The sequence below is a fragment of the Pituophis catenifer genome, unplaced genomic scaffold (assembly GCF_029215685.1).
Source record: "Pituophis catenifer annectens isolate HBS135680 unplaced genomic scaffold, rPitCat1.0.hap2 SCAF_11, whole genome shotgun sequence".
NCBI classification, from domain to species: Eukaryota; Metazoa; Chordata; class Lepidosauria; order Squamata; family Colubridae; genus Pituophis; species Pituophis catenifer.
The window spans coordinates 15443176-15462959 of record NW_027256891.1 but is presented as its reverse complement, the minus strand read 5'-3'; the positions used below and the strand labels follow the sequence as shown (position 1 = coordinate 15462959).

Here is a 19784-nt window from a genome sequence, read left to right as displayed (position 1 = left end):
TTCGCTTCTCATTCAAGAAGCTTCTTCATCTCTGACTGGATGGTGGGGAATGGAAGAATGGGGAGTGGAAGGAGGGCAGAAAGGACCACTGGTTTGGAAAAGGGTTCAAAGAGGCCATCTATGTCCAAATTGAACAGCCCTGTCTCATCAGCAGTTGGAGGGATACGGCATCTTCCATCTCCAATCTACAACACAGTCCTTCCAACAACAGTTCCAAGAAGGCTCCACACCCATTTGCACCACTCAGGTGACACCGAGAACACAGATAAACCTCCAAGTGGCCTCAACTGGCTCTCTAAAAGGATGCAAATGACTAGCTGTCTGCAAGGAGCATCAATCCTTCCATTCCCCACCATCCAGTCAGAGCTGAAGAAGCTTCTTTGGATGAGAAGTGAAACGTCTTCAAAGAAGAAATAAAAAAAACCAGAAAGTTCAGTGGCCTCTTGAAAAAATAAAAAGCACCTTTGGGACAATAAGCCAATACTTTATTTATTTATTTATTTTCCCAAATCATTTTTTATTTAAAAAAAGAAAGAAAAACAAAACATACAAACATCATTCATTCAATCAAGTACGGACAGTACATCGGTCGGTTTGCACCCCAGTGCCCTCTCCTCTCTTCACAATATCAGTACATATCCCGCATTTATTCTTATATAAAATATATCAGTTCTTTCATCATTTAAAGTATTTCAACATTTACTTAAGTAAGTAAGCCAAGACTTTATTAATGGAGTTGGGGGGGGGCACGGCCGAAGCCATTTAAAGAGCCTTGGTGGCGCAGCAGCCTAAAGTGCTGTTAAGTAGCACCAGCTGCCTGCAATTACTGTGAGTTCGAATCTCACCAGGCTCAAGGTTGACTCAGCCTTCCATCCTTCCGAGGTAGGTAAAATGAGGACCCGAATTGTGGGGGCAATAAGCTGACTTTGTATAAAAAAAGAACACCGTTTGGGGGGGGGGCGAAAGCCCTACTAAGCAGGTATATACAAAAAAGTATGAAGGCTATTGCTTAACGCATTGTAAGTCGCCCTGAGTCTCTGGAGAACGGCAGCATATAAATTGAACCAATAAATAAATAGATAAATAGATAAATTGTTCCGCCAGGCCGGGCTATCAACATAATAATTTTAAATAATTTTAAATTGGGGTATTTTAAATTTCTGAGGTTTTAAATTGAGCCAAATCTATTTAATCATTTTAAATTTTTAATTGTTGTTTTGTCTTGTGTTTTTAAATAGGCTGTACACCGCCCTGAGTCCTTCGGGAGAAGGGCGGTATAGAAATAAAATTATTTATTTATTTTATTATTTACTCAATTCAGCCAGAAAACCTAACTTTTGACACAGAGCTCAGATTTTATTATTATTATTATTATTATTATTATTATTATTATTATTATTATTATTATTATTATTATTATTATTATTATTATTATATAAATAAATAAATCAACAAACAAACAAACAAACCCTGGTTTACAAAAAAAGAAAAGAAAAAAGAAAAAAAGGGAAGGAAGGAAGGAAGGAAGGAAGGAAGGAAGGGCAGTAGCTATAGCATCAAGAAAGAAAGAAAGAAAGAAAGAAAGAAAGAAAGAAAGAAAGAAAGAAAGAAAGAAAGAAAGAAAGAAAGAAAGAAAGAAAGAAAGAAAGAAAGAAAGAAAGAAAGCCCCATGGAACCAGGGTGGCTGGTAGGCGAACCCTATCCCTGTGGCCTGGCACCCACCCACCCAGGCCACCCACCCACCCACTTCGCGCGGGGGCTCCCTCTGCTTTGCAAGCAAGGCCTGCAAGCACCCCGGGTGGGCAAGGGGGCGAGGATTGACAGCGGCAAGAGGGAGCCCCCGGGCGGGCTCAGCCTCTGATGGTTGCGCGGTTGCGCCTCCTCTGCCCCGCGGATGCCCGGGCTGAACTGAATCGCGCAAAGAGCGGCGGCAGAGAGGAGCCGGCCGGGCGGGCGGCGTGGAGACGGGGGGGGGGATCCCTCCCGTTTGGCCCCTCCCGGCGGCTGAGCGGGCGGGCCCAGCTCTCCAAGCCCTCCTACCTCTCGGTTCCCTTCCCGACGCCTGACGGCTGCTCGGTCCTTTTCGCCTCGGCCGGCTGGGAAGCGCACCGGAGAAGATCGCCTCTCGCCCGCGGCCAGCCAGAGCCGTGCGCCCTGCGCCCTGCGCCCCCAGCCAGCCAAGCAACCTTCCGTTGCACCATGACGCTGAAATCCGAGCGGAGCGGAGACAACAGCAGCAGCAGCATGAGGACGGCGCTCTCGGACCTCTACCTGGAGCACCTGCTGCAGAGCAAGCCCAGGGTCGAGGTGAGAGGGGAAGGGGCGTCTCGGGTAAAGTGGGCGAGGGGCAGCCGGACGCACCTGGGCGCACCTTGGGTAGGGGCGAAGCGAAAGGAGACTGTCTCTCCCCAAGCCAAGCCAAGCCAAGCCAGGCCCAGTTGGGTTGGGTTGAGTTGGGTTGAGTTGAGTTGGGTTGGGTTCTTGGGTCAGCCAACGGGTAGGTTGGCCTGTTGGGTTTTTTACAGGGGACGTTTGGGGGGACGGGGATCTCCGCTTAAGGCAAGGCGCTTCAAAACAGCCTGGATGGAACATGACGCGTGGTGCGGAAGTCAGAAACGGATTCGCGGGAGTGGAAAACAAGCCCCCACCGCTGGAGGAAACGTCTGGAGGGAGCTCCCGGCTGGGCTGCGGGGAGGGTGGGGTGGGGGGGAAATCTACTCCTCCGATCCGTCCCCCCTGGCCAACCTTCTCCAGGAGACCAGCCTCGACTGGAGGTTTCTCCATCTTCAGCCAAAATTGACTAGCTGGCTCTTGGAGTCAACAGCTTCTCTGCCTTGACTGTGGCTGGGGGTTGTGGTGGGGAAAAATGCATTTTTTGGGGGGGAGGGTGAATGGTGGGAACCCGGCAGGAGGAGACTGTGGCGGCTCTTTCTGGTTTTCTTGGATAATTATATGGTATTGGAGTCTTGGCCCAGAGGTGGGGCTTGAGCCGTGGTTATAATTTGGCACTTCCAAATGGATGTTTGGGGAAGCCTAAAATAGGCTGGGGAATTAGCTGACTTTACCATGTATGCATCAATTCTCTTTCTCAACCACAACGTGGTTCTACATCTAAGCCAGGGGGTCTTCAACCTTGGCAACTTTAAGCCTGGCGGACTTCAGCTCCCAGAATTCTGGGAGTTGAAGTCTGCCAGGCTTAAAGTTGCCAAGGTTGAAGAGACCCCTGATCTAGGCAGTCTGGTGGGAATCTCCGCCACAAAATTCCAAGAGGAAAAAAAAATGCTGCTTGCAGCCCAAAAAATTCACTTGGAATCCATCCATCAACGTTCACGGGGAAGCGGGGCATTATTTGGGGGAGATTGATCATCATTTTCCAGTTTCCACCCCAACTATTGGGGTGGAAACTGGAAAACGATGATCAATCTTCCCTTCCAACCCTGTGATTTCTTCTACAAGACCACACTCAGGAAGCTGACTGCAAAGCAGCAACGCGCCAAAATAAAATGAAGTGACCTATTGGGTTAAAAGAGATCTTAGGCGGGTTGAACCTCTGGCCAGTTGTGTTTTTTCCAGCCAGCTACTGGGGACCACCCCAAGGTTGGGGAAAAAGATGATCTGGCTTGCTATGTCCGATTGAAAGTGGGTGGGAGTCCCCCAGTTTCTCCCAAAAGTAGAAATCAGTAGCAGTTGAAATCTGGATAGACTTTTAAGGACTCGCATTCTTGTCGGAAAGGCGAGCCCTGCAAAATATCGGTATTTATGAGCAGAATGCAGACTTACGACGTTGTAGCCAGACAGGTCGACAACAAGGAGCACGGTATGTTTCTCTTCCTGACATCGAACCTCTTGACCTTTGGCCTTCTTTTATAGTCTGACCCCCCCCATGCAAAGATTATCATGAAGGACAGGAGATGTGAAAAACAAACTGTCAACCAGCCCTACTGTAGTGGACCTGGCTAGGTGGCTCAGCGGCTAAGACGCTGAGCTTGTCGATCAGAGAGGTCGGCAGGCGGTTCGGCGGTTCGAATCCCTAGTATGGGCCTCCTGCATGAGCAGAGGGTTGGGCTAGATGGCCTCCAAGACCCCTTCCAACTGTGTTACTGTTACTGACCAAGTGTACGCAACCTCACAGTGGAAATGCATGATGCGCTAGTAACCCCTATCTGGGTTGCACACTGCTGTTTTCCTGTACTTTTAGCTTTGCTGTGCTTAAAACAATGGTAGAAATGTTGCTGTGCTATACTCCACTCCAACCCAGTGGTGAAATTATGTCATTTTTAGATGCTGGATTTTTGCTTCTTTTGTTTTCGATAGCACTAAATGTTCCTTCATTTTTTTTTAATTTTTTTTTTTAATTTGATTTATATGCCGCCTTCTCCGGAGACTCAGGGCGGCTTACAATGCGTTAAGCAATAGCCTTCATACTTTTGTATATTTTATACAAAGTCAGCTTATTGCCCCCACAAACTGGGTCCTCAATTTACCTACTTTAGAAAGGATGGAAGGCTGAGTCAACCTTGAGCCTGGTGAGATTCGAACTTGCAGTAATTGCAGGCAGCTGAATGTTAATAACAGGCTATTAGTCTGCTGCGCCACCAGGCGCCATGCCACCATTGTGGACTGCTCTCCTTATATCCTAATCAGCGTTTCCCAACCTTGGCAACTTTAAGATGTGTGGATTTCAACCCAACTCAGAATTCCTGAGCCAGTCATACAGGTAGTCCTCGACTTACGAGCGCAATGGAGCCCAGACTTTCTGGTTGCTAAGGGAGACTGTTGCTATAAGTGATTTTTTTTCTCTATATATCTATGAGTCAGTTGACAAGCATCTGGGATTTTGATCATGTGACCACGGGGAAGCTGCAATGGTCGTAAGTGTGAAAAACGGTCACAAGTCATTTTTCCCCCAATGCCGTTGTCATTTCAAACGGTCACTAAATGAGCTGTTGTAAGTCGAGGAGTACCTGTATGGTGAGTTGAACATCTTAAGTAGCCAAGGCTGAGAAATATTGGCCTTGACTGAGATGAAGGCTGCTCCCAATTCTGACTTATTTGGTGCTGTTCTTTTGTGTTTGGAACAATCAGGGGAAATACCTTTAAAGGGAGGGTAGAGATCAGATGGGTTGGAACCAGTTTGGCTGTAACGGTTAAGGCACCAGGGTTGTATCCAGGAGACTGTGAGTTCTAGTTCTGCCTTGGGCACCAAGTCAGGGGTGTAATCTTGGGCTAGCCTCCCTCTTCAGCTTTAGGAAGGAAGCAACGGCAAACCACTTCTGAAAAAAACTGGCCTAGAAAACTGCAGGGACTGGTCTAGGCAGTCTCTGAGAATCGGACAGAACTGAATTCAAAGAAAGAGAGAGAGAGAGAGGAAGAGAGGGAGGGGGAAAGGAGAAAGAAAGAGAAAGAGAGGGAGAGACAGAAGGAGGGAGGGAGGGAGGGAGGAAGAGAGAGAAAGAGAGAGAGGGAGAAAGAGAGGGGGAGAGAGAGAAAGAGAGGAAGAGAGATGGGGAGGGAGGGAGAAAGAAAGAGAAAGAGAAAGAGGGAGGAGGAAGAGAGGGAGGGGAGGAGGAGAGAGAAAGATAGAGAAGGAGACGGAGTGAGAGGAAGAAAAGGGGAGAGAGAGAGAGAAAAGAGAGAGAGGGAAGGAGAGAGGGAGGGAGAGGAAGAAAAGGGGAGAGAGAGAAAAGAGAGAGGGAATGAGAGAGGGAGGGAGAGGAAGAAAGGGGGAGAGAGAAGAGAGAGAAAGAGGGGGAGAGAGAAGAGAGAGAGAAAGAGAGGGGGAGAGAGGGAGGGAGAGGGAGAAAGAGGGAGAGAGAGAGAGAAACAGAGGGAAGGAGAAAGAGGGAGGGAGAGGGAGAAAGAAGAGAGAGAGGGAAGGAGAGAGGGAGAGAAAGAGGGAGGGAGAGAGAGAAAGAGGGAGAGAGAGAGAGAGAAAGAAGAGAGAGAGGGAAGGAGAGGGGGAGAGAGAAAAAGAGAGAGAAGGGAGGGAGGGAGGGAGGGAGAGATCGGGTAGAGGAGACAATACTTATTGTTTTCTGCTGGCTGCCACTCTGTTCCTTAGATTGCATAAGAAGCAAGATGATTATAGGTAGGAAAGAGATAAGAATTGAAGCGAACCATCCTTGTGATTGGCCACATTGCCACGGTGCTTGGGCAGAGAGTGTGTGTGTGTGTGTGTGTGTGTGAGAGAGAGAGAAAGATCGGGTGCCTGCCAAGGAGGAAACTGATTCTCGGTTTTGCTGCAAAGTTTCATCTGGTTTGAACTGGAAGCGGCTGAGCTGATGCTGATTCAGCTGCCGAGAAAAGGAATGTGGAAATAGATTAATTTGAGCTAAATTGTTTCTCTACGTAACTCGCTGCTTTTGACATCTCTGGATTGCATTTTCTTTTTTTAAAAAGGATATATTTCCCCTTATTGTTTCCCCTATAAAAGAAACAGATTTTTTTTTTTAAAAAAAGGAATAATAATATCCATTAGCACCAGTCAATCGTATTTGTGACACATTTTTAAATGTTCAGTTGACTGAGTTTCATGTTTAATGAATAAAAGAGATAATAATAATAATAATAATAATAATAATAGTAGTAGTAGTAGTAGTAGTAGTAGTACATCTTAAGGTACTTGGTTGATACCTAGGACGCTGGCAGCAACCCATATCAATCATTAGCACCAGTCAATCGTATTTGTGATGCATTTTTGAATATTCAGTTGACTGAGCTTCATATTTAATGAATAAAGATAATAATGATGATGATGATGATGATAATGATGATGATGGAGTGGAGTAATTATGAGAAATAACAGAGGGAAGAAAAAAGGCTTTTAACAAACGAAAACAAGAATAAAATGGAAAGAGATTATATGACTTCACAAGCTTTTTAAAAAAAAATGACAGGCAGCTGTGGCCCGGTGCTTGTTTTGGAAATAGGCATATTCTTTTCCTCCTAAGAATAAATGTTCTAGGTAAAGAATATTGTGCAGCGAAGTAGAAAAACACACACAGACTTTCTACGTGTTAAATACAATACCAGATAGTTAACAGAGGGATTTGAAGACTAGTGTAATATTCGGGCTAACCTGTTGACTGATTTTCTTTTCTTTTCTTTTTTTACATATATATATATATATATATATTAGACGTTGGATCGATTCGATTATTAGATAGAGACCTCCTCATCTGAAATATTTGTTGATCTAATATATTTTAACAATCAGTGGAACGGGTTGACTTCAGAAGTTTTGGGTGCTCCATCGCTGGAGGTTTTCAAGAAGAGACTGGACAGCCACTTGTCCGAAAATCATACAGGGTCTCCTGCTTCAGCAGGGGGTTGGACTAGCAGACCTCCAAAATCCCTTCCAACTCTGTTCTTCTGTTATCTGTTATCTCCCTGTAGAGTGGATTACAGTAATCCATTCAAGAGGTGACAACAGTCAACGTAACCATAGTCACCCCTTCCTGTTAGATAGAATAGAATAGAATAGAATTTTTCATTGGCCAAGTGTGATTGGACACACAAGGAATTTGTCTTTGGTGCATAGGCTCTCAGTGTGCATAAAAGAAAAGATATGTTCATCAAGAATCATAAGATACAACACTTAATGATAGTCATAGGCAGTGGTGGGATTCAAGTAATTTAACAACCGGTTCTCTGCCCTAATGATTTCTTCCAACAACCAGTTTGCCAAACTGCTCAGAAAGTTAACAACCATGAGAGGGGGTTAGGGAGGAGGGGGGGGAAAAAGGGGGGGGGAAATCTGTATTTGAAAAACTTTTTCAATAAAAAAATAAAATAAAATACCTATTAGTTTATATATATATATATGTTATCAAAAAATTAATTTGATATGCAGATGTTTAGTAATGAGTGAAATAAAGTATTAGTGGTTCTTAAAAAAAAAAAAGAAAGAAAGAAAAAGAAAGTTAACAACCGGTTCTCCCGAAGTGGTGCGAACTGGCTGAATCCCACCACTGGTCATAGGGTACAAATAAGCAATCAGGAACAATATCAATATAAATCGTAAGGATACCAGCAACAAAATTACAGTCATACAGTCGGAAGTGGAAGGAGATGGGTGGTGGGAACGATGAGAAGATTAATAGTAGTGCAGACTTAGTAAATAGCTTGACAGTGTTGAGGGAATTATCTGTCCAGCAGAGTGATGGTATGGGGGAAAAACTGTCCTTGTGTCTAGTTGTTCTGGTGTGCAGTGCTCTATCGCATTGGTTTTGAGGGTAGGAGTTGAAACAATTTATGTCCAAGATGTGAGGAGTCTGTAAATATTTTCACAGCCCTCTTTTTGACTCGTGCAGTATACAGGTCCTCCATGGAAGGCAGGCTGGTAGCAATTGTTTTTTCTGCAGTTCTAATTGTCCTCTGAAGTCTGTGTCTGTCTTGTTGGGTTGCAGAGCCAAACCAGATAGTTATAGAGGTGCAGATGACAGACTCAATAAGCGTGATTGGACACACGAGGAATTTGTCTTTGGTGCATATGCTCTCAGTGTACATAAAAAGACAAGATACATTCGTTAAGAATCATAAGGTACAACACTTAATGATAGTCATAGGGTACAAATAAGCAATCAAATCATATTAGGAAACAATCAATATAAATCTTGAGGATACAAGCAACAAGATTACAGTCATACAATCATAAGTGGGAGGAGATGGGTGATAGGAACGATAGTAATAGTAATGCAGACTTAGTGAATGGCTTGACAGTGTTGAGGGAATTATTTGTTTAGCAGAGTGATGTTCCAGGAAAGGTTGAAGAGGGATGAAGTTCTTCCTGGCCATGGCCTCTTCTTGATCTTCTGTGAGTCCAGGTAACCTCTCAGATTGTGAGGTTGCCCTTCAGGAGAAGTCCTAGCCCCATCCAGAGTCAGAACTGGCATAAAGTTGGTATAATTCTGGCATGAATTGCCTTTGGAATTAATTAGCCGCTCTGTCTTGCTTGGATTACACCTGAAACTGATAGAATATTTCCAGTTTAGGATTAAACTGTAGGGTCCTTAGTGCTACACTGATGATGTTACCTAATTTGGTAATGAAATGCCTGCAAGAAAACTAGTGAGCTCAGAGAGCATCAAGGACCCAATGATTATACTGCATCTCCTGTTCAGTCCAGAATGGAGATATGCAGCTAAAATAATCTGCAGTAGAGAATTAACTCCTCGGGATATCTACCGTTGGCATTGGGACAACTCCAGTTTTTGTTTCTTTGAATTAAAGCCACCCAGTAGCTTTGATCTTTCTTCACATGACTTGGAAACTGGGGATGGTTGGGTGGGGAGGACTTTTGAGTTTGCAGTTTTCCTTTGAAGCTTTCCTGGGCTTGTCAGGGTCTTGAGAATTTCCTGGCATCTACTAAACAAAAACCTGAGATTAGCTTGCTGCTCAATTCAGTGCTTGTCAGATTGTGGGTGGGATGCTACCTTTAAGTCGTGATATCATTGTAGCGCGTGATCCTGTATCGCTGAACATTTGCAAGTTTTGAAATGCTGTTGATTGGATTATGGAATCAGAATCAGGAGGGTCCTTGACATCTATCTATTCCCTATTCAGCACAGATTACAGCAGACGACAGAGGCAAACTGGCTATTCAGCCTCTGCTTGAACATAATCAGCAGACTGAGTCACTCCTCTATGAATTATTTCCACCGTTAAATTACTCTTACAGTTAGTTTCCAGTCCTCCTTAATAATTCTCTTGACAGCTGTTCATGGTTGTTTGGATCCTTCTTAAAATGTGATGCCCAGATCTGAATATACAGCAGCTGAGATGGGGGGGGGGGGCCAAACAGCGCAAATTGGAGTGAAGCGAGAAACATCTGTCAGTCACATCCAGCCTCACTTCCATGGGAAGTGAATTTGAACCTATTTATCACCAGGGATGTGGTGGCTCAGTGGCTTAAGATTCTAAGCTTGTCAATCGAAAAGTCAGCAGTTCAGCGGTTCGAGTCCCTAGTGCCGCATAACGGGGTGAGCTCCTGTTACTTGTCCCAGCTTCTGCCAACCTAGCAGTTCGAAAGCACGTAAAAATGCCAGTAGAAAAATAGGGACCACCTTTGGTGGGAAGGGAACAGCGTTCTGTGCACCTTTGGCATTGAGTCATGCCGGCCACATGACCATGGAGACGTCTTTGGACAGCGCTGGGTCTTTGGCTTTGAAACAGAGATGAGCACCGCCCCCTAGAGTCGGGAACAACTAGCACATATGTGCGAGGGGAACCTTTACCTTTACTTTATCACCAGTTGATGATAAAATGAGATGCAATATTTTCTGTTGGAAAAAATTCCCTGCTCTATTATTCGGTTGAAAATTTTCCAATTTTACCCCGATACCCTTTTGAAAAATGTGTGAGTGAACACCAGGCTAGAGAAATGGAAGAATGAGGAGGGATTTTATTGCTAATGAAAGTGTAAAGCCAAAATATAATATACCAAAGAGAAGCCCGAACTCTGAAATTAAAGTCACAGCAAACTAAGGAAGAACGTCTTGTGACCGATGTTACAACTCTTGGTTTATTTTCCTTTTGTGTAACGTTCTTCAGTAACTTAAAAGGAAATGGACATATTTTTGTTATTGATTATCATCTCTTTAAAGGTTTGCAAATGTTACAGTAAAATATTGACATTACTTTTGGCTAAAAGGTTTCAAAGTATACTGCTGAAGTCTGCTGATTTCTTTTCCCCATCCTGAATCAAGTTCTACTTTTTAGATGTTTCCCACTGTGAATATACTTTCTTCCCACACATTTTTTTATACAGCATGTAAAATTAATGTAACGCTCCTTAAAATCGAAATCTCCTTTGACATAAGTACGTCAAGCGAGCTCTCCGTGCATTTCCAAACAGCTGTCAAGCTACAGAAAACCTTTACCAAACATTTCCCAATGCCCATTCTTTGGAGAAGAAAGGATGCTGGGGATGATGGGAACTGTACTTCATCTACAATAAGAGTACCAGATTGGGGGTGGCTGCAGTAAAATCTATTTCCGCATGACCTCCAGATGCAGAGGGTGGCTTTTAAAAGGAACTAATGACTTGGAAATGAATGGTCTTGTTAATATTTGAACCTATTAACACACCGCTTTGCATTGTATATACCCCACCTCTTGTGAGGTGTGTAGGTGGGTTGCATGGAAACTTGTGCTTGCATGGGGGAAAAAAACGATTGTTTTTATTTTTCAAAGCTCTTCCTCTTAACAGCTTTAAAGCACCTTTACATGGGGCTGGGAATTGCAATCCCCAGAATCCACTCCCCGCATGGGCACGAAGGTACTTGTAATGCAGCACAGCTGGGAAGGTGGCCAAGTCTTATCTCCCAGGCTCTTTTCAAGCCAGGTTTTCTTCCTTAAAGCTCCTAAATTCAGTATTAATTTTGGTTTGATTGTGGGTATTTTTTCCTCCTGCCAGAAGAACATTGTGTGCAAGGAGAACTTTGGCATCGTACAGGGCCATGTTGCGTCCTATCGTAGCAATAAAAAAGGGCATTTTGCCATATTGCCACAGTGACATTCAGTTCCTGGACAAGAAGGCATGTCCAAGCAAGTGCTCTTCCCAGCAGCACGAAGCCAAGTCCTCATCCCAATAAACCCCTTTTATTTAATTTACAGTGAATTCCTCTCCAGCAAAGTCTTTCCTCTCCCACAGTCTTTCAAGATAGTTCACAATTACCAATCTTTATCAGGCTTGGAGAGTGGCCAGGCCGATATCTTTCAAATGCCGCAATACTTGGCAAGAATGCAGGAATGAACTAATTGTCTTCTGCAAACTCCACTCCCCTTTCGCTCCTCTTTTATTCCCTCTGGGAGGGCCCCTTCATCGTCCACGTTTCTTAAGTTCTGCATTGCTAGTATTGTAAACCCACTTGGGGTCATGAACTCTGTAAAAAAAAAAAATCTGTCTCTCCGACGCTGAACTTCAAGCATTTGTGATACCGAAAGTAAGAATGAGAAGCTGAGAACTCAGAATTTCAAACCAGGAAGCTAAAGGTTTGGTAGCAGTCGTGGGTTGCTCCGGGTTCACAAGAACCGGTAGTAAAAATTTGTAGTAGTTCAGAGAACCGGTAATAACATTGGCTGGCCACACCCCCGAACCGGACCCCGGCACAGTCGCTGCTCGTTTACCCCGCCCACCTCATCAGAGGCTTTTTTCTTTTTTTACTTTTAAATGCATTTTTTCTACAACCTCTTCGGCTGAAAAAATGCTTTTAAAAGTAAAAAAAAAAAAAAAAAGCCTCTGATGATCACACGACTCAGCTGGGATCGTCAGAGGCTTTTAAAAGCATTTTTTCTACCACCTCTTTGGCCGAAGAGGTTGTAGGGAAAAAAAATGCCTTTAAAAGCCTCAGGCGATCCCAGCTGAGTTGCCTAAAAGCATTTTTTTTCTGCAACCTCTTATGGTTGTAGAAAAAATGCTTTTAAAAGTAAAAAAAAAAAAAAAAGTTGGTCACGCCCACCCAGTCACATTATCCCCACCAAGCCACACCCACAAAATAAGCCACGCCCACAGAACCGGTAGTAAATAATTTTAGAACCCACCCCTGTTTGGTAGTATGTAGACCTGCTGGGACCCCCCCAAGAGCCTTGGTAGTACAGGGGTTTAAGGCACTCTGTTATTAAGCTGGTTATTAAGACCAGCTGCCTGCAATTACTGCAGGGTTCGAATCTCGCCAAGGCTCAAGGTTGACTCAGCCTTCCATCCTTTCTAAGGTAGGTAAATTGAGGACCCAGTTTGTGGGGGCAATAAGCTGACTTTGTATAAATATACAAAAGGATGAAGGCTATTGCTGAGCACATTGTAAGCCGCCCTGAGTCTTCGGAGAAGGGCGGCATATAAATCAAATTTAAAAAAAAAATGTGTTAGTTGAGTTTTGTTAGTGGGAAACCCATAAGAACATAAGTAGGTCTTTCTGGATTGGATCCCTGGTTTAGCAGCCTGTTCCCACAGTGAAAAACTGGCTGTATAAAAAAAAAACCCACTGATTTTGTAGCTGATGGTTTTCACTGCCGTCAAGGCACACAAAAATCCAGCAGTCTGTTTTAAATTGGATATCTTTATCATCTTCTTGCTCAAGCCTGTTGATGGCCAGTATTCTCAGGCCAGCTCCAGAAAACTTGCTGATATCATCACCATCGTTAATTTCTTGGACCACCTGGTCTCTCACGCCATCTCCCTGATGGATTTCGTGCACGCACTGACCTAGGTATCGTCTTGCCTGAAGCCAGCTACTAAATCTGAAAAACGGCTTATCGCTGTAGGTTCCCACAAGTCTTCAGACCCCCCCGTGCTGCATTGGCCTCCCGAAGGCATTATGAGACTTTGAGAACAGTAGGTGGATGGGTGCAAATGAATGGACGCTACGAGGATATCTAGGACCAGCTATTGCTAGGATATCTAGCCTTGCTACTCAAAAAAGTAGGGGACATATGGATTACTAGATGCTAACAAACTCCATAGCTTCCAGGTTCTAAAAAGCATGGCTAAGCATGGAGAGCTGGGAGTTATAGTACAGTTCCATCTGAAAATCCGCCGTTTCTTTTGTCCTAGCGTAACCTGTATCTCTTTATCTGTATCTATATCGATTATATATAATCTGTATCTATATTGAAGGGACGCGGTGGCTCTGTGGCTCAGACGCTGAGCTTGTCGATCAAAAGGTCGGCGGTTCAGCGGTTCGAATCCCTAGCGCCGCGTAACGGGGTGAGCTCCCGTGACTTGTCCCAGCTTCTGCCAACCTAGTAGTTCGAAAGCACGTAAAAAATGTAAGTAGAAAAAAATAGGGACCACCTTCGGTGGGAAGGTAACAGTGTTCCGTGCGCCTTTGGCGTTGAGTCATGCCGGCCACATGACCACAGAGACGTCTTTGGACAGCGCTGGCTTTTCAGCTTTGAAACGGAGATGACCACCGCCCAGTGGTGGGTTTCAAATTTTTTTACTACCGGTTTTGTGGGTGTGGCTTGGTAGGTGTGGCAGGGGAAGAATACTGTAAAATCTCCATTCCCACCCCACTCTGGGGGAAGGATACTGCAAAATCCCCATTTCTTCCCGATCAGCTGGGACCTGGGAGGCAGAGAATAGATGGGGGCGGGGCCAGTCAGAATTTTTACTACCGGTTCTCCGAACTACTCAAAATTTCCACTACCGGTTCTCCAGAACTGGTCAGAACCTGCTGAAACCCACCTCTGTCACCGCCCCTAGAATCGGGAACGACTAGCACATATGTGTGAGGGGAACCTTTACCGTTACCTTTTAACCCGTATCTCTGGTGGCCTACAATATCCAAATATGAGGAGCTCCCAGGTCCAGTCTTCCCCGGTGATTCCTCTTACTCGTGCGAGGAGCCTGTTTTTCTTCTCTTGTTCCAAGCAAAGGTTGGGGAATAACCGGTTGGGATAAAATGAGAACATCCTGATTTAACCTTTGAGCTAGTAGATAGAATAGTGCTGTGTTCCTGGGAAATCTTTGCTGAGCTTAGAGATCTGGGCTGCAGCTTTGTCAACGGCTACGTCAAGGAAAGGAGAGGAGATAAGGGATGAGGTTGGGCTGAATCAGCTTTCTTGACAGGCACTTTAAACCCAGGCCATGGCTGATGTCAATGTCTTGGCTGGAGAAGACAAGGGGAAGACGAACATTGAGCCAATAAAGTATTGCAACATAAAGCAGATTTCTTTCCTCATCTTCCAAACTCGGTTTTGCTATTTCAGCTGCCACCACTAGTAAGTTCTCAGTAAGATTTCAGGAATCTAATAAATTTCCCATCTGAATGATTGCCACATTGTACAGTTTTTGTGGCTCGGACCTCATCTATCTCAGTCATTCTCATTTTTTAAAAAAAATCAGCTAAGGGCCACCTTGGGTGAAAAGGACTCTTTGATGCTTGTCCAACCATCTCTTTTAACCGTCACTTCTGTATCTTGTTATTTCCCAATCTTAAGCAAGCAGTATTATCGTTTCATTTTTCTGCTTTTCCTGCAGAAGAGTTAATGTATATATGGAAGGATCAGGAATTCGGGGGTGTTTTGGGATTGTTTTTGTGTATGTGTGGGTGTCATTTTGTTAATAACCAACTAATCCTAGGGAAAGGAAAGGTGGATGAAAGATCAACCATCTTATCTCCAGATGGTTTCAAACCAGGCCCGAAACGGGATTATGCAATTTACGTGCAACACACCTAAAAACAGGTAGAGTGTGGATTGCACCATCCCAGCTGCAGTCAGAATTCAGAATCAGATCAATCACGTCTTTTTTGATCATGCTAAGGGGACACGCCACTCTCCTAGAGATGTCTTGGCTGGCCCTCAAGCTTCCTAGATTAGATCAGATTAGATTAGATTAGATTAGATTAGATTAACAGAGTTGGAAGGGACCTTGTAGGTCATCTAGTCCAACCCCCCATGCAAGCAGGAGACGCCTACATCATTTCTGACAGATGGCAGTCCAGTCTCTTCTTGAAAGCCTCCAGTGATGAAACTCCCACAATTTCTGAAGGCAACTTCTGTTCCATTGGTTGATTGTTCTCACTGGTTGATTTTTTTCTCTTTTTTTTTTAAAAAAAGTTTTTTTTAACAAAATTAAAAAACATTGGACATAGATATGACATCACTGGTTCCAAACATTTTCCGTCACTTTACGATAATATTAGTACTCATATAAACATATAGTTCTTAAACTTTGTTCATTATTTAAACATAATACGATATTAATACTTTTCCCCTTATTTCTGTATATTTATTCCTCTCTTAAACATATATTTATCTATAATAACATCTATATTTTTGTTCTAACACTATACATTTGTCTTGGCTACCCTCTCGTTATCTATCCAATCGTAAAATTGTTCCCAGATTTTCCAGAAAGAAATTCCAACTGAAAAGGAAATATTACTGAAAATCTTTAACTGCGCAGAAATGGACAGACTTACTTTGGAACTCAAGGATAAAAGCGAAACTAAGTACTACAAAATCTGGGGTTGATTTTTCTCATTGTCAGCAAATTTCTCCTAATTTCTAGGTTGAATCGCTCCTTGATCTTTTTCCCTCGACCCTGCAAATCTTTCCGTTGTTGTCGGAAAAGCCTTCTTGGTCTCTGCGAACCGTACTCGTGGGGATAGGAATCCAACGTTAGAAAAACCATGTTTGATCCTGCACAAACTGGATCTCATCCCTCCACAACCAACGCTCAGCTCTTTAAATCTTTTCAATATCGAGGTGCAGATGGTTGCTAAACAATTCGCGGTATTTTTCTGTTTGGCGGTTCACTGAATAGGGCAGGTGCGAGACCTCAGATTCTCTTTGCAATTGGCTCACCGTTCTCTGTCTCTCTCTCTCTCTTTTGCAACCGAGACGGAACATGTTATTACAAAGAAGAAACCAAAATACCAGCCTCCCTAAATGTTTCGTGCTCAGCCTGGAAACAAAAACAACCTACAATACAAGAGAGGCCTAATTAAATCGGCCTGCTTTAGCAGCTGTGTTGATCGTATAGATTGCGTCTCTTGTCTGACGATACGCCGAATGCCAAGTGACAATTTGAGCTTTCTTTGATGAAAGCGAGGCATCTGTTTTAGCCAAGAATATCACACGATTAAAACGATCACCAGTTGGACTGCAAATGACTTCACACTCCAGGGCTCAGCAACATTTAGAATAGAATAGAATAATAGAGTTGGAAGGGACCTTGGAGGTCTTCTAGTCCAACCCCCTGCTTAGGCAGGAAACCTTACACCAGGGCTCGGCAACCTTAAACACTCAAAGAGCCACTTGGATCCATTTCCCACAGAAAAGAAAACACCGGGAGCCACAAAACCCTTCCTGTCCCTGACTATTTCTTGAGCAGCCACAAAACTAGCATATGTAGTTGAATTAAACGTTCTGTTTTCTTCTGAAACTTTTCTTTTCTTGGATTTATCCATGGTTGGCCTACCGGGGGTTGAAAAGCTCAATAAATCGCGTGCTGGCAGGTGATGCACATTGGCGGTTGTGACACGTATTTTGAGTGACAAGGAGCCGCAGCAGAGGAGTGAAAGAGCCACATGCGGCTCCAGAGCCGCAGGTTGCTGACCCCTGCCCTACACCACTTCAGACAAATGGTTATCCAACATCTTCTTAAAAATTTCTAGTGTTGGAGCATTCACAACTTCTGGAGGCATGTTTTTCCACTGATTAATTGTTCTCACTGTCAGGAAATTTCTCCTTAGTTATAAGTTGCTTCTCTCCTTGATGAGTTTCCACCCATTGCTTCTTGTCCTGCCTTCAGGTGCTCTGGAGAATAGCTTGACTCCCTCTTCTTTGTGGCAGCCCCTGAGATATTGGAACACTGCTATCGTGTCTCCCTTAGTCCTTCTTTTCATTAAACTAGACATACCATATTTTGATATTTTTGAGAGCCCAGCCTAAAGACTTTATTATTTTAGTTATAGGTTTTGTGGGGATCCAGCAATACAGGTAGTCCTCGAGTTACGATTTCTGTTGCTAAGCGAGACAGTGAGTGGGTTTTCCCCTCGGTCGCAAAAGGGGATCATGTCAACCCGGGACTCTGTAACCGTCATTAATATGAGTCAGTTGCCAAGCATCTGAATTTTGATCACATGACCATTGGAGACGCTGCAGGCAGTGGTTCTCAGTGTGAAAAGTGGTCATAAGTCACTTTTTTCAGTGAAGTTGTAACTTTGAATGTAACTTTGAATGGTTGTAAGCAGGGGTGGGTTCTACTTACCTTTACTACTGGTTCGCAACGGGATCACGCACACGAATTTGCTTCACTTGCATGCGCACCAGGCCTCTGCACATGCGCAGATCACCTATGATGACATCCGCGGCAGTGGGCGGAGCCTCTCGCCAGTTTTACTACCGGTTCTTGCAAACCGGTCCGAACCAGGGACAACCCACCACTGGTTGTAAATCAAGGATTACCAGTAGATGAAACCACATATTTCCTCCCTCCCAAGCAGGAGTGGGTTCTAAATTTTTTTAATACCAGTTCTTTGGGCGTGGCTTATTTAGTGGGCGTGGTTTAATGGTCATGTGACAATTCTTTAGGATTTAGCAGAGGTACTGGTCTACCAGGCTTTTAACTGCTTGCAGAGCTGTACTGGTCTACCCATTTGTTTTTGGAGCGCACTGGTCTACCACCACACTGCCTTTTACCGCTGATCAGCTGTAGGGCGGCCCTTTGAAGCGCTGCGCAAGAGTTTAGACAGTTTTTTGCCGCTCTGCCACCACCGAGAGCATCAGAAACCACTTTCAGGCAGCTTGGCCTCAATTGCCAATCTTCCACCACCGAACGGTTTACAAGGAGCGGATCGGTTCTAGCTGGTCAGTTGGGAGGCTTCTTGGCTTCTCAATTTAAAGTTACGGTATCTTGTTGTTTTTTTTCTCTCTCTCTTCTTTGTCAAGTGAGCCCTGATTTTTTCCTTCTAGCTGATCAGCTGGGACCTGGGAGGCAGCGAATAAATTTGGGGCAGGGCCAGGCAGAGATAGTATTTACCGGTTCTCTGAACTACTCAAAATTTCCACTACCAGTTCTTGCGAACCGGGGAGAAGCAGTAGCAACCCACCACTGCCCCCGAGTTCTTATTGTTGTGTTATTTCGAGCATCAGGAACATACCTACGCTCTTACTTATCTTAATCATCTTTGTTTTGTTTCACATATTGTTGCGCTTCATTAAATAAAATAAATAATAGCGATAGCAAACAAGTCCTTCCAGTGAACTAAAAAACAAAAATTACTCATATCAGATTAACCTTTCGTACTGATAAACCACATGATGGTCATTAAGAAGATTATAAAGATTATAAAGGTAGATGGCATTAAAACTTCGAACAAGAAAGGTAGAGGGAATGTAAAGCAATTGACTGGAAATCGCCCAGCTGTTGAAAGTCAGGTGGCCTATACATTATTTATTATTATTTAGTAAACAAAACTATTTCTGAGAATTGGACCAGATTGAATTTAACAGAATAACAGAACTGGAAGGGACTTTGGAGGTCTCCTAGTCCAACTGTCTGCACATTGGTGAAATAATTTTCTTGGCCTGGTATATAAGAAAAGGAAGGAAGGAAGGAAGGAAGGAAGGAAGGAAGGAAGGAAGGAAGGAAGGAAGGAAGGAAGGAAGGAAGGAAAGGAAAGGGGGAGGGAGGAAAGTTAGATAGGTAGGTAGGTAGGAAAGAGAAAGGAAGGAAGGAAGGAAGAAAAAGAAAGGAAAGAAGGAAGGAAGAAAGGAGGAAGAATTTCTAAGATTTAAAAATAAACATTCTGAGTTAATTATTTGGTTCTGCAGAAAGGAAAGGAAAGGAAAGGAAGGAAGGAAAGGAAGGAAGGAAGGAAGGAAAGAGAGGGAGGAAGGAAAGTTAGGTAGGTAGGTAGATAGGAAAGAGAAAGAAAGAAAGAAAGAAAGAAAGAAAGAAAGAAAGAAAGAAAGAAAGAAAGAAAGAAAGAAAGAAAGGGAGGAAGAGGAAATTCTAAGATTTAAAAATAAACATTCTGAGTTTTAATTATTTGGTTCTGCAGAAAGAAAAAGAGAAAGAAAGAAAGAAAGAAAGAAAGAAAGAAAGAAAGAAAGAAAGAAAGAGGAAGGAAGGGAGGAAGAGGAAATTCTAAGATTTAAAAATAAACATTCTGAGTTTTAATTATTTGGTTCTGCAGAAAGAAAAAGAAAAAGAAAGAAAGAAAGAGAAAGAAAGAAAGAAAGAAAGGAAAGAAAGAAAGAAAGAAAGAAAGAAAGAAAGAAAGAAAGAAAGAAAGAAAAGGGAGGGAGGGAGGGAAGGAAGGAAGGAAGGA

At 43.6% G+C, this 19784-nt stretch overlaps 1 protein-coding gene across 1 annotated transcript in view; it reads left to right on the top strand.

Moving 5' to 3' along the window:
• The first annotated feature begins 2075 nt into the window (after window positions 1-2075).
• MPP1 (MAGUK p55 scaffold protein 1) overlaps window positions 2076-19784 on the top strand; it is a 37903-nt gene continuing 20194 nt past the window's right edge. Inside the window, exon 1 of the mRNA XM_070952154.1 lies at window positions 2076-2307. Within this exon, the coding sequence (XP_070808255.1) occupies window positions 2200-2307 (108 nt within the window). The 5' untranslated portion in view covers window positions 2076-2199. The remainder of the gene's footprint in view (window positions 2308-19784) is intronic.